We start from the raw sequence: 22,359 nt of genomic DNA on the forward strand, positions 1-22,359 counted from the left end.
ACTGAAAAGAGGGCTCTCGTGGCAGGCACGTGGAGCGCAAAGTGCACTGAGGTGGGCCTGAGGCCGGATGATAAGTAGTGTTGAGAGGCTAGTTGCTGTGGATACTGAGGGGAGGGTGGCAAGAAGAAACGGCAGCTACCCAGGCCAAGGTGATGGTGGCAGGGGAGGTGGTACGAGTTGGAGTGGAGGAGACGCACGCATGTGGAACACGTGCTGGAGGTGGGGTCGTTCTGAGCTTGTCCTGGGTTGGAAGTGGAGACGGTGAGGAAGTGGAGGGAATGCTTAGGTTTTGCACTTAAGTGACCAGGTGGGTGATAACTAGAATGGGAACAGGTGGAGGGAAGATAGAGGATTGGGGAGAGTGAGAGTTGAGAGTCTACTGCTGCCAGGTGATGTGGGAGGTCCCTGCCGAGCATCCCAGGGCTGCATCAAGAGGGGCACTGGGTACTCGAACGTGCGATTCCAGGAAGCCCCTTCCCATGGCTTTGTATGTTACTTATTTATGGCTGGGTCTTCATTGCTGCACGCAGGTTTTCTCTCCTTGCAGCGAGCAGGGGCTACTCTTGGTTGCGGAGCCCAACTTCTCGTTGTGGTGGCTTCTCTTGTAGCAGAGCACAGGCTCTAGGTGCACAGGCTCAGGAGTTGCAGCTCGCGGGCTCTAAGGCACTCGGATTTCTCTCCTCGCAGCTCCCAGGCTCTAGAGCGCGGGGTCAGTAGAGTTGTTCCACCGCCTCTCGGCAGGGGCAATCTTCCCGGAGCAGGGATCGAACCCGTGTTCCCTGCATTGGCAGGCGGACTCATTAACGACTGGACCGCCATGGAAGCACATTATGTTCTGAATGAGTCACCACTGGTTGATTTCCTCCACTTATATCCCTTGAAAGCCGCAGTTATGTGACCGGGACCTGTAGAAACCGTCAGCCTTCTGGGACCCACATGGCTGGGACGCTTCATGTGAAGGAGAAGCAGCTGGGGCTGCACCCCCCTGCCCCAAGTTCCAGGCTGGAGGGGCCGACCCCAGTAGCATCTTCATGCCGTGTCGTTATCGGGCTAGTGTGTCGGTTTCTGGGCCTGGTTTTCCTGTTGTTGGAATGTGCAATGCTCGAAGCTCAGAACATTGAAGTGAATCTAAAGGCGAGTCCAGCTGTTGGCCGGCAATGAGCCTTTTCCTCCTGCATCTCACTGGGCCTTCATCCTGCTTAGGGAGTTGGCAGCATTAAATCCGGCCCCCCCCCACCCCACCCCCACTCCCCGCACCTTTCTCCCCATTCTACTTTGCAATGAGTTTTGCACCTTTTCAGTTTTTCTCTAGAGACCTGGGAGTTTTCTACCCTTCTGGTCCTGGTTATAAAATTCCATACAGCTTGTGACCAGTCAGCCGTGTGTGTGTGTGTGCGTGTGTGTGTGTTCCTGGTATCTTGACAGCTGCTCTGACCAATCTGATAAATTCCTCAACTGCCACAAGCAGGTTTGGGGGTTTTGTTATTGCCATTTTCTGGCTCCCAGAGTTAACTGACATCTTAGAAGTCTTTCCCGACGAGAGAATTCCTTTGGCTCAGGGTTGATAAACTTGATCGGAAGTTTAGAAGCCCCATATCACTTTCTGCCCTGCTGCAATACATGGCAGGAAGGCGACCTCCCAGATCCAAGGGGTCAACTCCCACAGTCGCAGAGTCCTGTTTAAGCAGAAATCTGGTAATGTGACCACTGAGACTCCTGGCAGTTTTCCATGGCAGATGGTGAGGGAGGGAGGATCTGGGAGAAGCCCTGTGGGGACAGTACTTCAGGCAAGGGACACGCGGATGAGAGCGAGACAGACGGAAATGGGCCTGCCGTTGAGCGGACTTGAAGCGCACTCGACCTGGAGCTAATTCTTTGGGCCTCCAGGAATAGCTTTCAGCTCCCCGTCTGTATAGATCAAAGATTGAATTGCATCTCGCTGTTAAACAAGAGGCTGAATTCCTTTCTATTTATTAGACTACATTCTCACTGGATCTCTCGCTCTCCTGACACCAGGTCTCAAGCATCTGGAAGGAGCTAAGTACTGACTCCTCGGTGCAAATTTAAAACCACTTAGGAGGGGTCTTTGAAAAAGAAATTACCAGGCTTTCTTCTGGCCTAGCTGGGAATTACTTGGCTATGCTGGTGAGGTCAGACATAGTACTCTCTGAACATCGCATCTTAAGTAGGATCCAGTTCCTCCTTGGCTGTGTTTTTTCGGGGAGGCGGTTTGGCCACGCTTCATGACGCTCAGGATCTTAGTTCTCCGACCAGGGATCAAACCCCTGCCCCGTGCAGTGGAAGCGGAGCCTTAACCACTGGACGGCCAAGGAAGTCCCCTGGCTGTGTTCTTCTAAGCGGAGGGCACCTATCTGAGTTTGCTGCCTTGCAGGGTCTGCTGCAGTGTTGTCTTTGGCTGGCTGGGACACCGTCATGTACATTGAGTAAGTGGCAGAAAGAGTAAGAGCTCCCGAATGTGTTTAAAACATGGCTTCCGAGGGGTGTGGCTTCCTCCCCCGAGGGCCCTGGAAGTGACAGCCCTCTGGCCCCACCACTGTCATCGCCTACCCCCTCATATGCCCACCCTTCTGCCAAGGACAGTTGATTTCTGCTCTGAGCACTTTCTGTGAATGGGAATTGCTTCAATTATGGTGCAGAAAGTGCTGCTGAATTTCTGAAGTTAGCCCTGCAGCCGGCGTGCCTGACTTAACAGCTGACATTACAAGATGACACGGTGCCCAGTGGGATTACAAGGGCCTTAGGACAGGAAGAGTCAGCGTAATCAGGGAGTGACAGGTTCCTCCTGCATCCTGTAGCTCGGGCTTTGCACTCTAATGAAAGAGGGGAGCTTTTGGAACCCCACACCCTCTTGACACCCACAAGAGACCCTCCCCAGAGGCCCTGAACCCTGAGTTCTGTCTCTGGACCACAGGGTCCTTTGTTTAAACTGATAGCTGGTTACATTTGCAATGTCATGCTTTTAAAACACACGTTCTTCCTACACAGATAAGAAATAAAGCCTGTAGTTCTAAGAAATGTTGGCTTCAAAAAACAATAACCACAGCCTAATCCAGAGAGATGGTTTGTGCCACCTCTTCCCATGTAAACCTGTGTGCTGATGTTGTGACTGTTTCTGTACGCTCTGTTTTACTCTGCTTTGACTTCCCAGGGAGAGAGACAGAGAAGGAGAATGAATGAATGAATGAACATTATGGGGGCTTGGGGAAAGGTCGTTGTCAACTGGTAGACCTTTGGGTGTTTGTGTTTTTCTGGTTATGAAATGCCTCTGTAGTTCTTGAGTTCTTACTCATGGTCCTACATGACTTAGGTGGTGCTAGTGGTAAAGAAGCTGCTTGCCAACACAGGAGACTTAGAGAGACACAAGTTCAATCCCGGGTTCAGAAAGATCCCCTGGAGGAGGACGTGGCAACCCCCTTCAGTGTTCTTGCCTGGAGAGTCCCATGGACCGAGGAGCCTGATGGGCTACGGTCCCTAGGGTCCCACAGACTCAGACATGACTGAAGCAATTTAGCACACACACAAATGTCTTAAAGGGGATTCATTCTTATTCAGTTTTTTAAAATTGCTAATTTGTATTGAATGCTTTTATTCGTCACTGTGCTTTCCATGTGTTATGTCATTTGATTCTTCACGACACCTCTGTGGTTAGTCTTGCTAAAAGCCCTTTTTTAAAAAATTAAAAAGACCCTTTTGTTGTTACAAGAGTAATCCATGTACAGTGTAGAAAGTTAGAATATCTAGATAAATGTGACTAAGAAGATAAAACTACCATGTTCCTATTGCGAGCATTGCTAGCACCTCAGGGAGAGCTTTTCTGATTTTTTTTCTGTGTATATACATGTACTTTTCATCTCATTTAATACCCTGGCTGTATTCAAATGTCCCCCTTTGTCGCCCAGATGTCATTTATGTCTGCTCATCTAAAGTGAGATTCACTGGAGGACCCCACATTGCAACTGTTTGTTACAGCCTTTGAACCGTGTTTAATCTAGCAGACTCTCTTTTTCTTCGTGGTACCATCTTGTTGAAAAAACTGGACCAGCTGTACTGTGAGATAACCCACCTCCTAAGTTTGTCGGATTGCTTCCTGTTTAACTTATTTCTCTGTCTTCTGTATTCCCTGCGAACTAGACCTCAGTTCTAAAAGCTTGACAGATATAAGTTACACATTCTTGACTAGAATCCCCTCGTAAGTGATGCCGTGTGCTTCTGTTTCATTAGTGATGCTGATATTGATCGCTGAGTTAGGGTGGTAGCATTCTGACCTTTCCCTTCTGAAGGAAAGTCTTGGGAGTTTGTCTACATTCAAATGTCCAAACGCCTAAGTGGTTTTCACACCAAGAACAATCCTTGCCAGAGTCAATAATTTCTTTAGAGGCTGTAGGATGAGTGTTTTATAATTGTTGTTTTGTTGTGTTATTTGTTGGTGTTCTTCTGTAAAGTAGAATTTTGCCTCATCTAGCTGGAGTATCTGTGCATGCTAAATCACTTCAATTGTGTCTGGCTTTTTGCAACCCAATAGACTGTAGCCCACCAGGCTCCTCTATATTCACCAGGCAAGAATATTGGAGTGGATTGCCATGTCCTCCCCCAGGGAGTGTTCCCAACCCAGGGATTGAACTCACATCTCTTAGGTCTCCTGCGTTGGCAGGCAGGTTCTTTACCACTAGAGCCACCTATCCGTATATCATGAAATACTCTTCCTACAGGAGAGACAGATTACATGCCCAGTTTTCTGCCTTAGATTACCAATTTTTATTGGGCTTCCTTGATATTGATATTGGGCTTCCTTGTTTCAGTTGATAAAGAATCCTCCTGCAATGCAGGAGACATCAGTTCTATTTCTGGGTCGAGAAGATCCGCTGGAGAAGGGATAGGCTACCCACTCCAGTATTCTTGGGCTTCCCTTATAGCTCAGCTGGAAAAGAATCTGCTTGCAATGCGGGAGACCTGGGTTAGATCTCTGGGTTGGGAAAAATCCCCTGGAGAAGGGAAAGGCTGTCCACTCCAGTATTCTAGCCTGGAGAATTCCATGGACTGAATAGAGTCCATGCGGTCGCCAAGAGTCGGACACGACTGAGCAACTTTCACTATCACCAATTTTTAATACAGAATGCTTTAACAGACTCCTCAAATGGTAATACAGTTCATTTTTCCTGCTTTCTCTCTTTTTTTTATCCTGAGTATTATAATGTACTCAACGAAATTTCATTAGTCCCATGTGTTTTGATTCACGTTAACCCTTCATGCTGCTGTTAAGTTGTCCCAGTGTTGGCCGGTGGACACCCCTTCCAGGTTTTTTCCCTTATAATAGAGCCCGTTTATATTTGCAAGCTGTTTGCCCTCTGGCATAACTAGATAGTGTAGGTTCACTCTGTACCTTTCCCTCCTCCGAGCCTGGAATCTACCGTTTCTCCCTGCCTTTATATCCTTCAAATGGTAGTTGTGTGAGAGCCAGAATCTAGCTGCTGAGGGTTGCTTGCTGCCAGTGTGATGCTTCTTCTCGACCGTGGACAAAACTAGCAAGGAAGGAAGGAACTGTGCTGAGTCGTGTCCAGCTCTTTGCGACCCCGTGGCCTGTAGTCTGCCAGGCTTCTCTGTCCATGGGATTCTCCAGGCAAGCATACTGGAGTGGGTTGCCATGCCCTCCTCCAGTGGATCTTCCCAACGCAGGGATCAAACCCAGGTCTCTGGCATTGCAGGTGAATTTGTTACTGTCGGAGCCATCAGAGAAGCCCCAAACTAGCAAATATCTTCCTACAAATCTGTGAGTTCATATTGATATTCTCAAATCGATTTTAACATCACCCTGGTTTTACTTAATTTCTTTGATTTATAAATCCACTTTTCTCTTCCACTAAAAATGTTTACTAGCTTCATTCTACCACATAAAGAAAAGAATCTTTAAATAAATGGATTTTTACACATCTGGCAGCTTATGGAAGAAGCTGAGTGACTGTTCCACCACAAAAAAAGATACTCGTGTGTTTCCAATTCCATCGACAAAGCTCTTCCTAACCATGATAACCTACTGTTATTGCCCGAGCCATAGAGCCATTTTTTTAGTATATTTGACTGATCTGTGAGAAAAGTTTAAATGCGTCCTATGCCCCACAAAAATATACAGGGTGGTAAGTTGTAGTCTTAATTTTTATGGTTGTTATCTCTCCATATAAAATGAAGTGCGTCACTCATTGTGTGAAGATTGCGGCATATGTCTCCCAAGAGTGTTTTTAGGGAGGTGTGAATATTTACATTGCAGCCAGTTGCACCAGGAATTCATCCCACCTGTGCAGACTTTTCTTGTTCCCTGGTTTATGTACCTTTCACCAGGTCCTCGCTGTAAAGGCTGCCACGGTTGAGCCTGACTTTGTTGCGGAAACGCTCTGCCCTTTTCGCTGGACGCCCACCTCTCTGTGTATGACTCCCGTCTCTGCTTCTGTTTGCAGGTACCTGTTCGCTCTGCAGGTGAAGCAGGACCTGGCTCAAGGCAGGCTGGCGTGTAATGACAACAGCGCTGCCCTCCTGATCTCGCACATTGTACAGTGTAAGTTCTTTCGATCTCCTTCGGGAAGCGTGTGGGAAATACACCGCGATCTGCTTGGTGGGGGGAAAAACAACATCTAAAAACAATGTTTTCGTCTTATGTTGCATTAGCACAAAAGCCAGAGGATGGAAAATAGCACTCTTAACATCATTTAATACTCCTGTCCTTCCATGGGCTTCCCTGACGGGAAAGAATCAGCCTGCAGTGCAGGAGACCTGAGTTCTATCCCTGGGTCAGGAAGATTCCCTGGAGAAGGGAATGGCAGTCCACTCCAGTATTCTTGCCTGGAGAATTCCATGGAGTCTGGTGGGCAACAGTCCACGGGATCACCAAGAGTCAGACTTGATTGAGCGACTAACGCTTTCACCCTCCTCCCCAAACGTTGACCTGGGAATTCTGTGTCCTGGTGGTTGCCTGTGCTTTTCACGATGGAAGATGCAATTGTTGAAAACTCAGCTGACTCAAATTCAGTTGAATGGACGGTGGCCAAGTAGACGAAACTAGTACTGTCCTGTTCTTGGATTTAATCTTCATGATTGAATATGACAGTTTAGCCTTCAGACATAAGACATAAAACTGTCAAAGATTTCCCTTCCTATACTCTGCTCAAGAGTTCAGTAAACCAAGACACAGGACCCTGGATAGAATCCAAGTGATGCTTGAAGTAGACATTTTAACTTTCTTACACTAAATAAAGGATAATTAGATTGTGCTCGTTCTAAGGCTTATTGACTACCCACCTGGGCGTTTTGTTTCTCTTGGTAAGGCAGAAGTTACTTCAAATACACACATTATGTTTCAGGAAGGATATTATGTACATAGACCAGGGTCAGCATATATAAACACTAGTATATAAATACTGTCATACCATTTTAAAATTTCCATTGTATACAAAGCGATCCCATGTAATCAGGCCCAGCCTGTCCATACAAGTGCCAGTTAGCAAGACTCCACAGGCTTGTAGGAAGGGTCACTCCTAGTAGTCAACAAACTACTTTAGTCCAAAATGACGAGGTGTTTGTAGAAACCATGCTTATCTTTTTTGTGTGTGCATGAAAGTGAAAGTCGCTCAGTCGTATCTGACTCTTTGCGACCCCATGGACTATATATACAGTCCATGGAATTCTCCAGACCAGAATACTGGAGTGGGTAGCCTATTTCTTCTCCAGCGGATCTTCCCAACCCAGGGATTGAACCGGTGTCTCCTGTTTTGCAAGCAGATTCTTTACCAACTGAGCTATCAGGGAAGCCCTTTTTGAACATTGGCATTGTTGAATATCTACCAAACTTAATAGATGGGTGGTGTGTTCTTCTTTGAAAAAAAAAAAATGATGTGAGAAAGAAAAGACAGGCCCCCCCCTCAAAAAAGTAATCTTTATTAGACTTTACCATGTTCTAGTTCTGTGTATTATCTCAGATTTGTGTATTATCTCATTTAATTTTTGTAACAACCCCCATGAGCTCAGTGCTGTTTTCCCCATCTTAAACTGAGGACACCTCGGTGCAGACAGTTACCTGACTTTTCCCTTTCATGTGTTTGGTCTTCTGTCTTCTTACAGTAACAGTGAAGTGAGCAATGTTTTGAATCAGGCAGTCCTCGTTGCTATTAGTTGATTGATCAGCCTGCAAGTTAGAGTCCCTCACCTCTTTCCTTTGGAACAGGGGCCTAATAGAATCTATTTCCTACAGCCGTGAAAATGAAGCGGTAGCATCGGGATTCAGAATACGCTAGGAGTTCAGTAAACGCACCCACCTTTCTTTGTTCTCGCTCACCTGCGGCCCTCCCTTTCCAGACAGTGGGAAATTTTGAAATAAAACTTCCTGATTGGAACAGCCACTTCAGGAAACGTCTCCAAGGGTACTCAACCATTTCTGATGCCATTTAGTCTTGTACCCGCTTTCTCTTAGGCCCCTTCCTTTTTAAAGTCTGTGGTTAGAGTAAACCACGCACTTGGGAAGTGGAGGGTCACTGAAGTCCAGAAAGCCGTGCGCTTGCTCCAACGGACCCTTCACCCCCAGACATCAACAAGGGCTCAGAAATCCCCTGAGAATCTTGAATTCTCCACAGGAGATGAAATAGTTGGGTCCAGAAGTACTCCTGCTATTTTCCCTTCTCTCTGATATGCAGTTTGGTGACACACTGTGAATATTCTTATACTTACAAAGCCCTATTTCTGTGTTTTTGAGCATCCCACACATTGTATCGGGCTTCCCTGGTGACTCAGTTGGTAAAAAATCCACCTATGATGCCAGAGACCCATGTTAGATCCCTGGGTTGGGAAGATCCCCTGGAGAAGGAAAGGGCAACCCACTCCAATATTCTTGCCGGGGTAATCTCATGGACAGAGGAGCTGGTGCGCTACAGTCCAGGTGGTTGCAAAAGTCTGACACAACTTAGCAACTAAACCATACATCATACATAGAAGGAGAATCTTCTGTGAATGGTGTGTTTATTTAAATGATTGATAATTATTTACATGATCAGTACTGTAGAAAGGGTCAGTTCATCTCCCTTCTACAGAAAGTGATATTAAAGCTGATGGAAAATTATCTCTACTGAGCTGTATTTTCATCTCATCTTTTCCTATATACGCAATCCGATTTTTAAAAATTTTCCTCTTTTCATTTGAATTCACTGTCATCTTTCAGACATATCTTTCATTGGTTCCTTTGTTGCTGGTCTTAGATATCCCCTGTACAAACTTCGAACTTTTAATTTTCCCTAATCGACTCTGAGAAGACCAGTAGGACGAGCTGATGAAGAGAAGATTCAAACACTAGGTGGGCCTGTTTATAAGAGGACCTCTCGTGTAGCGTGGAGGCCAACTGGGGTGCATTTCAGCAGGTTGTATGTGCATCCAGTCTGAGGTTATACAAGCACAAGTTTGCCTAAGCACATCTTCATGAGAGTTCAGGAAAATCACAAGATCTGGAGTTGTTATTTTTAGTTTTTGCTGAGAGGAGACAGATAAGGAATTCAGTGTATGCATCAGCTGATATAAGGGCTTCCCAGGTAGTGCTAGTGCTAAAAAACCCACCGGCCAAGGCAGAAACATAAGAGATATGGGTTTGATCCCTGGGTCAGGAAGATCCCCTGGAGGAGGGCATGGCAACCCACTCCAGTATTCTTGGCTAGAGAACCCCATGGACAGAGGAGCCTGGTGGGCTGCTGTCCACAGGATGGTAAAGAGTCAAACATGACTGAGGCGATTTAGCTTAAACACATCAGCTAATCTTGACACCTCTGATTAAAAAATAGTAAGTCATATCTTGAACACTTATCAATTCTCAAACTCTCCAGACATAAGGAGGTGCCACTTTCTAGTTCCAAGAAGAAAGCATGTGGGAGAAAGTAAATTTCATAGTCATGTTGTCCTTGCATTTTAGGAGCTGAAAGGCAAGTGATTCCAAGGAAAAGACAGTTCAGGTGTATTGGCCCTGATGCCAGGGGACAAACTGGAAGTCTTAACTCTTATATTGAATTATGTAAAAGACTGTGTTTTGAAATCCATGTATGTTAAGAAACCCAAACTCAAAACTCGTAAAAAAAAAAAAAAAATCAGGATTTAGGTGAGTCCTCACTCGCCCTCACCATATGCAGTCAGTCTTCATTATCTGTAGATTTCATGTTTGCAAAGGCACCTGCTCTCTAACGTTTCTTTGTAGCCCCAGAATTAGCATTTTTGGTGCTTTCGTGGTCACGTGCAGACATGCACAAGATGGTAAAAACATCTGAGTCACCTCCCACACACACCTCCCCAGCTGGGGCCGGAGAAGGTGATGCTCTGCTTTCTGGTTTCAGCTCTCATACTGGAAACAAGTATCCTTTCCGTGATCCATTCAGTGCCACACTTCTTGCGTTTCTGTGCTTTGTTGGTGATTTCCCTGTTTAAATGGCCCCTAGGTATCATTGCTGAACCACTGTGTAGTCTTCTTAAGTGCAGGAAGGTTCTGACGTGCCTTTTGGAGAAATAAGGGCTTCCCAGGTGGCTCAGTGGTAATGCATCTGCCTGCCATTGCAGGAGATGCAGGTTTGATCCCTGGGTTGGGAAGATCCCCTGGAGGAGGAAATGGCATCCCACTTCAGCATTCTTGCCTGGAAAATTCCTTGGACAGTGGAGCCTGGCAAGCTACAGTCCATGAGATCGTAAAGAGTCAGACATGACAGCGTCTGAGCCCACACGCACACGTGGAAAAGCAAACATGGGTGCAGATCTGCTTCATTTGGGCATGAGTTACAGCGCTGTTGGCTGTGGGTTCAATGGTAATTAATCAACACAGTGCATAAAAGAGGATGTATTTCTACAGAAGCATACAGAAAACTCAGCTAGTTGATGAAAATGTGTTTCAAGATTCTTGGAGGAACCTAAGCTCTTATTTCCCCTGGGAATGATGGTTCAGTATTCATTAATTTGATATTTCATAGGGAATTGATAGAATACCATTACTTTGAATAATGAGATGAACTGGGCTCTTTTGAGCCAGGATAGAAGGGATTTCCAAAAAGACAGTGCCGTCATCATCAAGGCCACCAGTGGGTGGTGGCAGTGTGGTGGGGAGGTTCCCCCACTCCCATGTCATCCTTGTGACAGAAACTGGCAACTTTGGGAGGAGGAAATTGTTAAGAAAGGGCAGTTAGGAAATAATATTGATTTTGCCATAGCAGTCGGAAGCTAGCGAGTAACTGATTGTTCGAGTGGCCCAGCTGGTGCCAGGCGAGTTGGCAGTGTTGGGTGCAAAGCAAATATTCTCGGGGATGTGAATTATACCAACATATAGTGCATATCCTGTGTGATTACCAGGGTGCATTGCCCAAAGTGTGACAAGCTGCTTCACAAGACAAAGTGAAAGGTGGGTTTCATAGCAACGGTTAACTTGTCTTTCCTCTAAACAGCTGGGCTCCGCTCATTTTATTAAGCTTGTTACACAGCCTATATGATAAGGCACACTGTCCCATCTGTACTGAATTGCTATAAACTGAGCTGGAGTTAGTGTTGTTAAAGGTACAATGGTTACTTTAAAGTTCGATCCCTTAATTTCCCAGGTTAGACCAATTAGGGGACTGTGTTGAGGTTACATGAGAAAAATAGGTACCCTCTTTCTTGTCGATGAAAATTTTGTAAGGATTTGCAGTCTGTTGGGTCATTTCTGATAATAAGACTACACAAAATTTAAGAGCCATATGTTTTTACCAAATTAGATTAGGTACCTTCTGTTGTCACTGGTTAGTTGTATCCGAGTCTTTCGCGACCCCGTGGACTGTAGCCTGCCAGGCTGCTCCGTCCATGGGATTTCCCAGGCAAGAATACTGGAGTGCGTTGCTCTTTCCTTCTCCAGGGGATCTTCCTGACCCAGGGATCAAACCCGTATCTCTTATGTCTCCTGCATTGGCAGGTGGATTCTTTACCACTGAGCCACGTGGGAAGCCCACTATGTGCTTTTACTCCTATTTACAATCATCTTTTCTCTACATGATAAAGCATTTAGGCTTTGCATTAATTGTTATATGTTCATTTCCAAAGTCGATTTTGTCAAGTCCTGAAATTCTGGGGCTAAATTATTTAGAAATCAGAATGTTTTGATCCACTTGTTTAGAATTTACTGCCTAAAGTAGAAGCAACCCCTAGTTGGGTGGGGAGGAAAGAAAACCAGGAACATGGATGGCCAAAGAGGAATGATTCTGAAGTTTTCTTTCCAATGGGTAGAGATGAGAGAAAGTGGAAACTGTCATCTTACAGTGGCAGAGCTGTTAAATCCGTCCTCCCGTCCACAGCTTCTCACATCTCGCCCTTAGGATACTCACCAGCTGGGATTGCCTTATGTTCTTGGCTACTTTTTCCAGTTTACTAGCTGGGGAACAGCCCACTGGGAATGTAACAAACTGTGGAGTATTAATCGTATGTGGCTGGTTTTTCTTTCTCCCTTTCTTTGTAGCTGAGATTGGGGATTTTGATGAGGCGTCAGACAGAGAGCATTTAGCAAAAAATAAGTACATACCTCAGCAAGATGCGCTAGAAGACAAAATCGTGGAATTTCACCATAACCACATGTAAGTCTCCTTTGTTGCTTCCTCTGAGCTGTTTCTCTCTGTCCTCCGACATTCATTAAGTACCTGTACATACGCACAGAGTAAGTATCGGGAAGGAATATACAAAGAGGGAGGGAGGGAGGAGAGCCCAGAGGCTTAGTCAGTGTGGTTACTTGTCCTGGACTCTCAGAGATGCTGCTTACCCACTCAAGACCACACCCCTGGACTCCTTCCTTGCTCTTTTGTAAGACAAGAATAACACTGGCATTTTAGGACCCTGTGATTTTGAGTAAGAGAAAGAGTGTAAGACCAAGTACAGGAAATCAGGAAGGGGACCTCATGAACTCGGGACAGCATAAAAAGAGTGTGGAAATGGGGAACCTTTGTTCCACCTCCATTTTGGTTTCTTTCTTTTGATCCATAAAATATCTTCAACTATTCTCTGTGCCTCCTGTTTTTGTTATTGCGTTTCAAGGAAAGCACTTGAGTCCTGGTTGATAGTTGCTTTTGATAGAGTGTTGCCTTGAACTTTGCAAATTTAGGGCTATTGCTAAGTGACTAGAAACTTGTTTTAGCATGATGGTGTTTTGCTTTCATATGACCTTAAAGGAAACTCTTTGAGATTCCAGAAAAACTGGCCGAGTATGAGATAGACTTTGGGGGTTTTGTGTTAACACAAGCAGTACAGCTTTTGTTCCACTGGCTTGACTTTGAGTAATAATGAACTGGAGGCCGGGTGTCGTCTGATCAGGTAGCCCCATTGTTAGTGATGAAACACCTTTTTATTTGCCAGGACAAGGTGCTTAATCTTGAGTTCATAGACACAGGGAGTTCAAATCTCCTGGCCTTTCTCTTGATTTTTTTGTACTGTCAGTGGACAAACACCAGCAGAATCGGATTTCCAGCTCCTAGAGATTGCCCGCAAACTGGAGATGTACGGCGTCCGATTGCACCCGGCCAAGGACCGGGAAGGCACGAAGATCAACCTGGCCGTGGCCAACACGGGGATTCTAGTGTTTCAGGTAAGAGCATTTAGAACCAGCTCGGTTCCCTTGGTGATGGAGAGATAAGAGTTGACCCTTCAACTCTGAATCCTTGTTGGGTGGTCCAGGCTAAGATCTCCAGTAATTATTTTTAGGTGACAAAGGGAACGGGCAAACCTCACTAGAAGGTTTCCTGTGTCTTTCCGTGCCCTCACACTTGCAGACTGGCTTTCCTTTGCCCTTGCTCTGCTTGGGGAATCCGTGCTTGCAGATTTGTTTGTGTTTAGTGACTTTGTGGGCTTCCCAAGTGGTAAAGAACCCACTTGCCAGTGCAGGAGATGTAAGAGACGTGGGTTTGATCCCTGGGTTGGGAAGATCCCCTGGAGGAGGACATGGCAACCCAATCAATATTCTTTCCTGCAGAATCTCATGGAAAGGGGAGCCTGGCAGGCTATGGTGCATAGAGTTGCAAAGAAGCGGACACGACCAAAGTGACTTAGCACATTGACCTTGTAGGATCGCAGTTATCTGTATCTCTCTGTGGACCTAACGTAGAACATAGTTGAATGGAATCAAGATTTCAGATCCACAAAATAAGCACCTTTTCCACACTTGCTCATGATATTCATCTCATTTGTTTAACCTAATTGGAGTTTGTTTGTTTTAATTGATTTGGATTTTACCTAAGTCAGCTTGATGATTTCACATTTACCTAACTTAGAGGATACAGCAGTTTTATGAATTCCTAGAAGCTGTGTCCATGTCCTACTGTAATTTTGCAGCAAAACATACTGTTCTTGGACCCTTACCTGTGTTTTATGAAAGGACTTAATACTCTGCATTCTGAAATGTGTGCAGCCTTGATCACAGCGCTGCTGTAATGTTATTGATGAATGCATCTCTGTTTCTTAATAATACCATTGAAGTGTTATTGACATGCAATTAAATGCAAACATTTAACATGTGCCATTCTTTAATATGGGTAAGTTCTTAACCTTGTATATCCTATGAAACCATCCATGAAATCAAGACAGGGAACATATGCACCACCTCAAAGCTTTTCCCCAAGACTTTTTTCTTTTCTTTAATTGAAGAACTTTTAATTTAATTTTCTTTTTTATAATCGATTTAACGTATTATATTGCTCTCAGGTGCACAACACAGTGATTGAGTATTTTATAAATTATACTCCATTTAAAGTTGTTAGAAAATATTGGCTGGATTCCCTGTGCTGGGCAATGCATCCCTCAAGGCTTCTCTTTTAAACAAGAGTGGATAATCTGTGCTTCGGTTTCAAAGGGATATAAAGAAAGCATCTGCCTGGCTCATGAAGTAGGGTCAGATTTCACCGTGTTTCGAATGTGTAAACTCATGCATGACCTAAAGTTTTTTTTGAACTCTGCTGGATTGTGTTCCATCTCCCCCTTTGTTACCAAAATAACCAGGGATTCTGTCTCTCCTGTGTCAGATGTTTATCTGCATCTGTGTGTTAGTTGCTTAGTTGTGTCCACCTCTTTGCAACTCCGTGGACTGTAGCCCGCCAGGCTCCTCTGTCCATGAGTTTCTCCAGGCAAGAATACTAGAGTGGGTAGCCATTCCCTTCTCCAGGAGATCTTCCTGACCCCAGGGGTCGAGCCTGGGTCTCCCACATTGGGCAGGGTGAGTTCTTTACCACTGAGCCAGTGGGGAAGCCGTCAGATGTTTACAGTGAACCCTAATCACTACAGATTCATGTCCCAAGAGAAGTTGAAGTAGGTTTCCTCTGAGACACTAGGAAGCAATATTTTAAGAGCAGTGTAGCGTTTGAGAAAGTGACTGTCCCTAACAGTTCTTGACCCACAGACATAATCTAGGAGTCCCCGATGAGGAAAAAAAAATGACAATAAAACAATGTAGTTGTCAGTCCTAGCATCCCATTTCAAAATTAAAACCCTTCAACATTTCTAAAGATCAGGGTGGTGGGGGGGAGACGGGGAAGACGTGCCTCACAATTGAATTAATTTGCTTTGATTGTGTTTGAGACACTTGAAATGTGGAGAACTGCTCAGTAATGTAATCATGTACAAGGACTGTGTCTTGGAATTAATCTTCCTGCCAGTGCCTAATTGCTTCATTCCAGCCAATTTAAACAAATGGTCCTGGTGTTCCAGTGGGCTGGAGGAATTCTAATTTCAGCTGAGAGGATGGGACAGATGGGAGCTGGAATATGGGGGCTCCCCTCTGTGGGTCCCCCACATCCCACCTGGCGATTGAAGATGAGGATACATGCATCCCTCCCAGAGACTGTGCTCCGGTATCAGAGACACCCCGAGGGTGGGGTCTCCCTCTGACCCATGCTGCGGGAAGCCGGCCGGGTCCAGGGGCCAGAGCAGTGTGGACAGAGTGTGATTGCTAACTGCTCTGTTGCTTCTGTGGCTCCTGGTTTAGGCAGACGCCTGGGAATCTCATTCTGCTGCAGGGACCGTATGATTTAGAACAAATTAAAATCTTGCCGTGCTGCAAGTTCCACATGGGTAGAATGAAGATAAACCCAGCTCACTGGGCTTTCATGTAAGGTTTCACAAGAAAAGGCCTGTAAAGGACTTGGGACCGTACCTGGCACTTGCTCAGTGATGGTCGCTAATAATTATGGTGGTTGTCATGGTTATTATTTTTATTTATCTTTCTCTTTTATCAGCTGCTTGGCCAGCCTCTTCTCTCCCTGGAGGCAGACTTAAGTGTGAAAGTCAGATCATAGAATTAGTGCAAAACAATGAATCTAGGAAGGGAGTGGGTATCACTCACAGCCACAGAGCCCTGGAATTCTGCAGCAGGAAGCATTCTTATGAACAGTCACATCAGCCCTCCTTTCTGATCCCTGGGAGTAAAGCAGACCAGCTCCCGTGTTGCTTATCATGCAGTTCTCGGCTCACCAGCTGATGCCTCTCTCCTCAGGGTTTTACGAAGATCAACGCCTTCAACTGGGCAAAGGTGCGGAAGCTGAGCTTCAAGAGGAAGCGCTTTCTTATCAAGCTCCGCCCAGATGTGAACGTAAGTGCCTCTCAGGAACCTCCGTGGGGACAGGATTTGATGTTCCTCAAGTGAACTTGAGTCACCTCGGGGTGGAGTGGGTCTCACTAGGGCGCAGGTGGAACCCGAGGCCAGCAGCCCTCCAGGAGTCTGCTGGTCTGTGCGGTGTGTCCAAAGGCTGAGCCGCTCCACAGCTGCCATCAGTAGACAGGGCACAGATGTGTGCCTGGGAGGAGTCACTTCCCTGTGCACAGATGTGTGCACATCCGACGCCCCCCTCCCCAACCCCACTTTGTAGTCGCTGTGTCTCCAGCCTCGGTCACCTCCAGATCCCGTTCAGCATTCTTCCATGTTCCAGGCCAGTCCCTGTCCATCCAGGGGCCACCCACCCCTGACAGTGCATTCTCAGGAACTGACCCAGCTCGTCCCACACAGGCTGCCCACAGACCCTCTAAAGATATTACTCACGTGGCACTGGGTCTAAAAAGGAAGAAAGCATCTTCTCCTTCCACTATAAATAGGGTGGAGGAGGTGATGACAGAGCACTGGTGTCCCCAGCCAGAACTGGAGTACTTTTTTCCCATGGGAGGAAAAAGATTATATGGCAGTCTAGGTTTATAGTCTCTTGGACAGCAAAGGTCTGTCTAGTCAAGGCTATGGTTTTTCCAGTGATCGTGTATGGATGTGAGAGTTGGACTATAAAGAAAGCTGAGTGCCGAAGAATTGATGCTTTTGAACTGTGGTGATGGAAAAGACTCTTGAGAGTCCCTTGGACTGCAAGGAGATCCGACCAGTCCATCCTAAAGGAGATCAGTCCTGGGTGTTCATTGGAGGGACTGATGTTAAAGCTGAAACTCCAGTAGTTTGGCCACCTGATGCGGAGAGCTGGCTCATCTGAAAAGACCCTGATGCTGGGAAAGATTGAGGGCAGGAGGAAAAGGGGACGACAGAGGATGAGATGGTTGGATGGTATCACCGACTCGATGGACATGGGTTTGGGTGGACTCCAGGAGTTGGTGATGGACAGGAAGGCCTGGCATGCTGCAGTTCATGGGGTTGCAAAGAGTCAGACATGACTGAGCGACTGAACTGAACTGAAGGTTTATAGTCCCTTGGACAACAAGGAAATTAAATCACTCAATCCTGAAAGAAATCAACACTGAATATTCATTGGAAGGACTGATGCTGAATCTCCAATACTTTGGCCACCTTGTGTGAAGAGCTGACTCATTGGAAAAGACCCTGATGCTGGGAAAGATTGAGGGCAGGAGGAGGAGGGGTCGACAGAGGATGAGGTATTTGGATGACATCATTGACTCAACGGACATGAGTTTGAGCAGACTCCGGGAGATGGTGAATGACAGGGAAGCCTAGCATGCCTCAGTCCATGGGGGTCAGAAAGAGTTGGACATGACTGAGCAACTGAACACCAACAAGGCTTATAGTAGTTTGGATACAGTATGGATGAAATGGGTTTTTATGACCTGACCTGGGAAGCAGGCACCCTTGGAAGTTATTTTGTATGAGAAAATGTGTTTTGAGTCCAAAAGACTGTGTACTACAGCATGACTTGTCTGTAAGTTGAAACAGAACTGTGAGATTCCCCCAAAATAGCTGGGACTGCTGGGAATGTTCAGGACTGTGGTAACCTTTGTTTACATAAGCTGGTCACTTAAATTGGGAGCATTCAGCCTAGGAGTAGAAAATTACCATATCCCCTTTCTCAAATCAAAGGACATAAATTTTTCAGCCTTGACTGATACTTTTGTGCCCCAGAAAAAAAAATGTTCATTTCCTGTATGGTCCCTGGGGCCACCTGGAGGCTGGAATCTTACGCTATTTAATGGAGGAAAGGCTTAAGCACAATATTCAAAGTTGGCATGAACCACGAGAGAGAGAATGGAAAGAAAAACTGTTTCGATTCTTTTAAGGAGACATAAAAGGAATTTTGGTACTTGGGGTTTTTTTGAAGAAGGAAATGTAAGCCAAATGAACAGAATTTGTTTATGAATTCAGTCAAAGGGAATGTTGATTTCTACTGAGTGTCCCATTGTCTGTTCCTCTAAGGAATTAAGTGGGGAAGAAAATGGTTGAAAGACGACAATATGGCATCGTAAGGAACTCCTGTATTTTACTCAGAATGTGGATTTATGGTCATGTCATAATGGAATACACGGCTGAAACTTTATGGGACAAATTTGTTTTCTGCCCCCTTGCCTGTTTTTCAACTGAACATCTGTGGAAATGAGAAAACCCATGATGGTCTCTTCTCTTTTTAGAGCTCGTACCAGGATACCTTGGAATTTCTAATGGCCAGTCGGGATTTTTGCAAGTCCTTCTGGAAAATCTGTGTTGAACATCATGCCTTTTTTAGACTTTTTGAAGAGCCCAAGCCAAAGCCCAAGCCCGTTCTCTTTAGCCGAGGGTCATCGTTTCGGTTCAGGTAAGGATTATACTTCCCATCTCCACGTTTATCATGGATTCATTTCCCCAAGACTTTCAAGTTATCTTCCAAGACAACTTGGCAGATTGGGTGTTTGCTTGGTCATCCTAGAAGGCTCCTAGTTGTGTTCTATTTGAATCTTAGATGGCCACGAGGCTGTCTACCCGGCCATGGTCAGCTCCCAGTGGAGCTCTCTAGTGCACAAAGAATTCCCTTTCTAGGTAGAAGCGAAAGTGCCTTGTTAACATTGCTGTAGAGGAAATTCCCTGGCAGTCCAGAGGTTGAGACTTCGCCTTCTAATGCAGTGCGTGTGGATTCCTGATTCGGGGGCTAAGGTCCCACATGCCTCACTAGCCAAAATACTAAAATATAAAATGTAAGCAATATTGTAACAAATTCAATAAAGACTTTAAAAATGGTCCACATGGGAAAAAAAAAAAAAATTTGCTGTATCTTCACCAAAGACTGTGTAGACTCGTCGCTTCAGTTTCTCTCAGTCTTTCAATAAATCCTTGAGAGTCTGCTGTGTGTCAGATTCCATCCTAGGCATTGGCGTGTGTGGTGACTAGAACTGTCCCGCTTTCGTGAAGTATACAGGCTCTTGGGATGGTTGCTCCATAACCAAACACAGGATTATTGGGTGGTTGGACCTTTTTTCTGTTATATATTGATAAGGGAAATATCAAGACGGAGAAGGGACAGCAAAGCACAGGTTCTCCTGGGACTGCTTACGGGAGGAGGGGAGGCAAAGAGGGCAGAGGGCTGGGCTGAGTGTGACCTGAGAACGCCTTGCCGTCTTCTCCCTTCCCACCCGCGGTCTTCGTTTTAGTGGTCGGACTCAGAAGCAGGTTCTCGACTATGTTAAAGAAGGCGGACATAAGAAAGTGCAGTTTGAAAGGTAAGAGAAACGTCAGTGCTGCTTCTGTTTGAGGGAAATCGTTCTCGGTGGGCGACGGGTGGGTGGGCCACAGGTCGGCCCTGCCTGTTCAGTGTTAAGAACAGCTGCAGACCCTCATTCCGAGGTGAGAGGAAGGGGGCAGGGGACAGGGATGGAGGAGGAACAGCAGCTTACAGAGGGGATACAGTGCTGTGAAAACCTACTCACCCTTGAGTCCTTCGATATTCGGGGATTTGAACTGACAGTATTTCTATGAAATCTTTTTTAATTGGAAAAGTTGCAACCCCTTTTCTTTAGTTTTATTTATTTATTTAATTAATTTTTATTGGAGTATCATTGTTTACAATGTTAGTTTCTGATGTGTACAGCAAAATGAATCAGTTATACATATATCTCCTCTTTTTGTATCCTACTCCCATAGAATCTACATTGCAGGTCATTACAGAGTACTGTACTGAGTAGAGTTCTATACACTTTTTAACGCGATGAAGTTTGAAGAGAAACAATTTGTTATTGTTGTTAGCAAATGCTGGTAGCTCTTGTCATATGCCAGACCTTGTCCCAAGTCCCCTAGATATATGAACTTAAGGAGTCTTTATGCCATCTCTGCCAGGTCAGTGCTATTTTCTTCCCTTTTTAAAGACTGGGACACATTAGCTCAAAGATGCTGAGTAACTCGCCCAGGTCACCCAGCTCCAGAGCCCATTGCCCTTCAGCATTGTTCTGCCTAGAGGGACTAAAAGAAAAGGGTTAAGGGATGAAATGTTGGTTCACCAAGGACTGTTTAGTAACAGAGCTTCCCTGGTGGCTCAGACAGTAAAGAATCTGCCTGCGATGCAGGAGACCCAGGTTCAATTCCTGGATCTGAAAGATCTGGAGAAAGGGAATGGCTACCTACTCTGGTGTTCCTACCTGGAGAATTACAAGTGTTTGTTTTAATGTTTTTCTTTTTTCACTTGAACACATTTAAAAAGTATAATAAAGCACAGAGAATACAGCAAGCATGCATGTTCCTACTACTTAGAATTAGCTAGTAACATTTTTAATATTTTGTTCCTGGGGTTTTATTTCTTCTTTTATTCGTAGCTATTGTGGTTAGGGATGCAGTGAAAAACCCCCTTTAAGCAACAGCCTTCGTTATGCCCCTCCTCCTCTCCCCAGAGGCAAAGTACCTGATTCACGTTACTTCTAATAGAAATATTCGAGCACCCAAGAGAACAGGCAGAATTTCCCTGGGGATGTCCTTTTTCATTTGAATAAGCAGTATTACATTGTACATAATTGTGCATCTTACTTCTTAAACCCTACCCTGAGTTTGAGATCTAGGTTCATCATTTTATGGTATCCGGAAAGTATTATTTTTAATTTATCTGATTCCCTGTGACAAACATTCGGGTTGTTGGGTGTTTTGCTTTGCTGAAACAAACACACTGCCGTGACCGTCCTTGTATATTGTCGTGATTCAGAACTGGGCTTGTTTCTACCTCCCCGTATCCAGAGACGTAAGGTTCAGAAGGTTATCTAGATGTAACAAACCCCATCATTTTTTCAGATGATTTAAATTAGTCTTTTGGGGATCATATGAGAAGGGGCCCTGCTCTCTCCGACTCAGAATGTGGGTGCTCCAGAGCTTTGATGTGTTACTTTGGAGTATTTTAAAGAAAAGCTGGCTAGACATTGGAATTTAATCTCTCTACAGTTTCATGTGTGTGAATGGGCTTCCCAGGTGGCACTAGTGGTAAAGAACCCGCCTGCCAATGCAGGAGACATGAGAGACTTGGGTTCGATCCCTGCATTCGGAAGATCCCCTGGAGAAGGAAATGACAACCCACTCCAGTATTCTTGCCTGGAGAATCCCATGGATAGAGGAGCCTAGCATGCTACAGTCCATGGGGTCGCAGAGTCAGGCACAACTGAGTGGCTTAGCACATGTGTGTGAGTGCCTTAAAGGTTGCTAATGCGTGCTCCCTGGGAAGGTGGGGCCCAACTCACTAAGGGAAAGAAAAGATTAAAGGGGAGGTGTTGGTGGCACTGAAATCCAGCTTCTTCTACTGTGGAGTCTATAAATTCATTCCTGGGGCAGGGCCTTTTCTCCGAACCGAGGGCTGCGAAGGAGTCAGCCGATTAGTGCCAGTGGCCTCTATTACAGAACTGATCTACAAAATCATTACCCAGAGCACGCAAATTGATTTCGTATAGTCACACCATCGCTTGCAATTCAGAGCTTTTGTGAGTGCAGCTACCTTCTCCCTCCCGGCGACATTTCCCACAACTATAGAGTGAGCATTCAGGAGCTGGTGCTCCCAACCAGCTGGACCAATCCAGCAGAAGCTAGGGACACCGAGAACTAGCTCAAGGTTGAAGCAACCCCTGGATCCTACGGGTGTTAGAGAAGGGGTGGCGGCGTCTGTTTCCAGGGATCATTTATCC

The 22,359-nt window shown here is 45.6% G+C and overlaps 1 protein-coding gene across 2 annotated transcripts in view; it reads left to right on the forward strand.

The window, feature by feature from the left end:
• The window catches only part of FARP1 (FERM, ARH/RhoGEF and pleckstrin domain protein 1), a 309,083-nt gene that overhangs the window by 230,851 nt on the left and 55,873 nt on the right, over positions 1–22,359 (forward strand). For both annotated transcript variants that reach the window (XM_061435251.1, XM_061435252.1), the window contains exons 6-11: positions 6,471–6,568; positions 12,503–12,617; positions 13,471–13,618; positions 16,514–16,609; positions 18,868–19,031; positions 19,861–19,929. In XM_061435251.1, the coding sequence (XP_061291235.1) occupies positions 6,471–6,568; positions 12,503–12,617; positions 13,471–13,618; positions 16,514–16,609; positions 18,868–19,031; positions 19,861–19,929 (690 nt within the window). The remainder of the gene's footprint in view (positions 1–6,470; positions 6,569–12,502; positions 12,618–13,470; positions 13,619–16,513; positions 16,610–18,867; positions 19,032–19,860; positions 19,930–22,359) is intronic.

The sequence above is a fragment of the Bos javanicus genome, chromosome 12, assembly GCF_032452875.1.
Source record: "Bos javanicus breed banteng chromosome 12, ARS-OSU_banteng_1.0, whole genome shotgun sequence".
NCBI classification, from domain to species: Eukaryota; Metazoa; Chordata; class Mammalia; order Artiodactyla; family Bovidae; genus Bos; species Bos javanicus.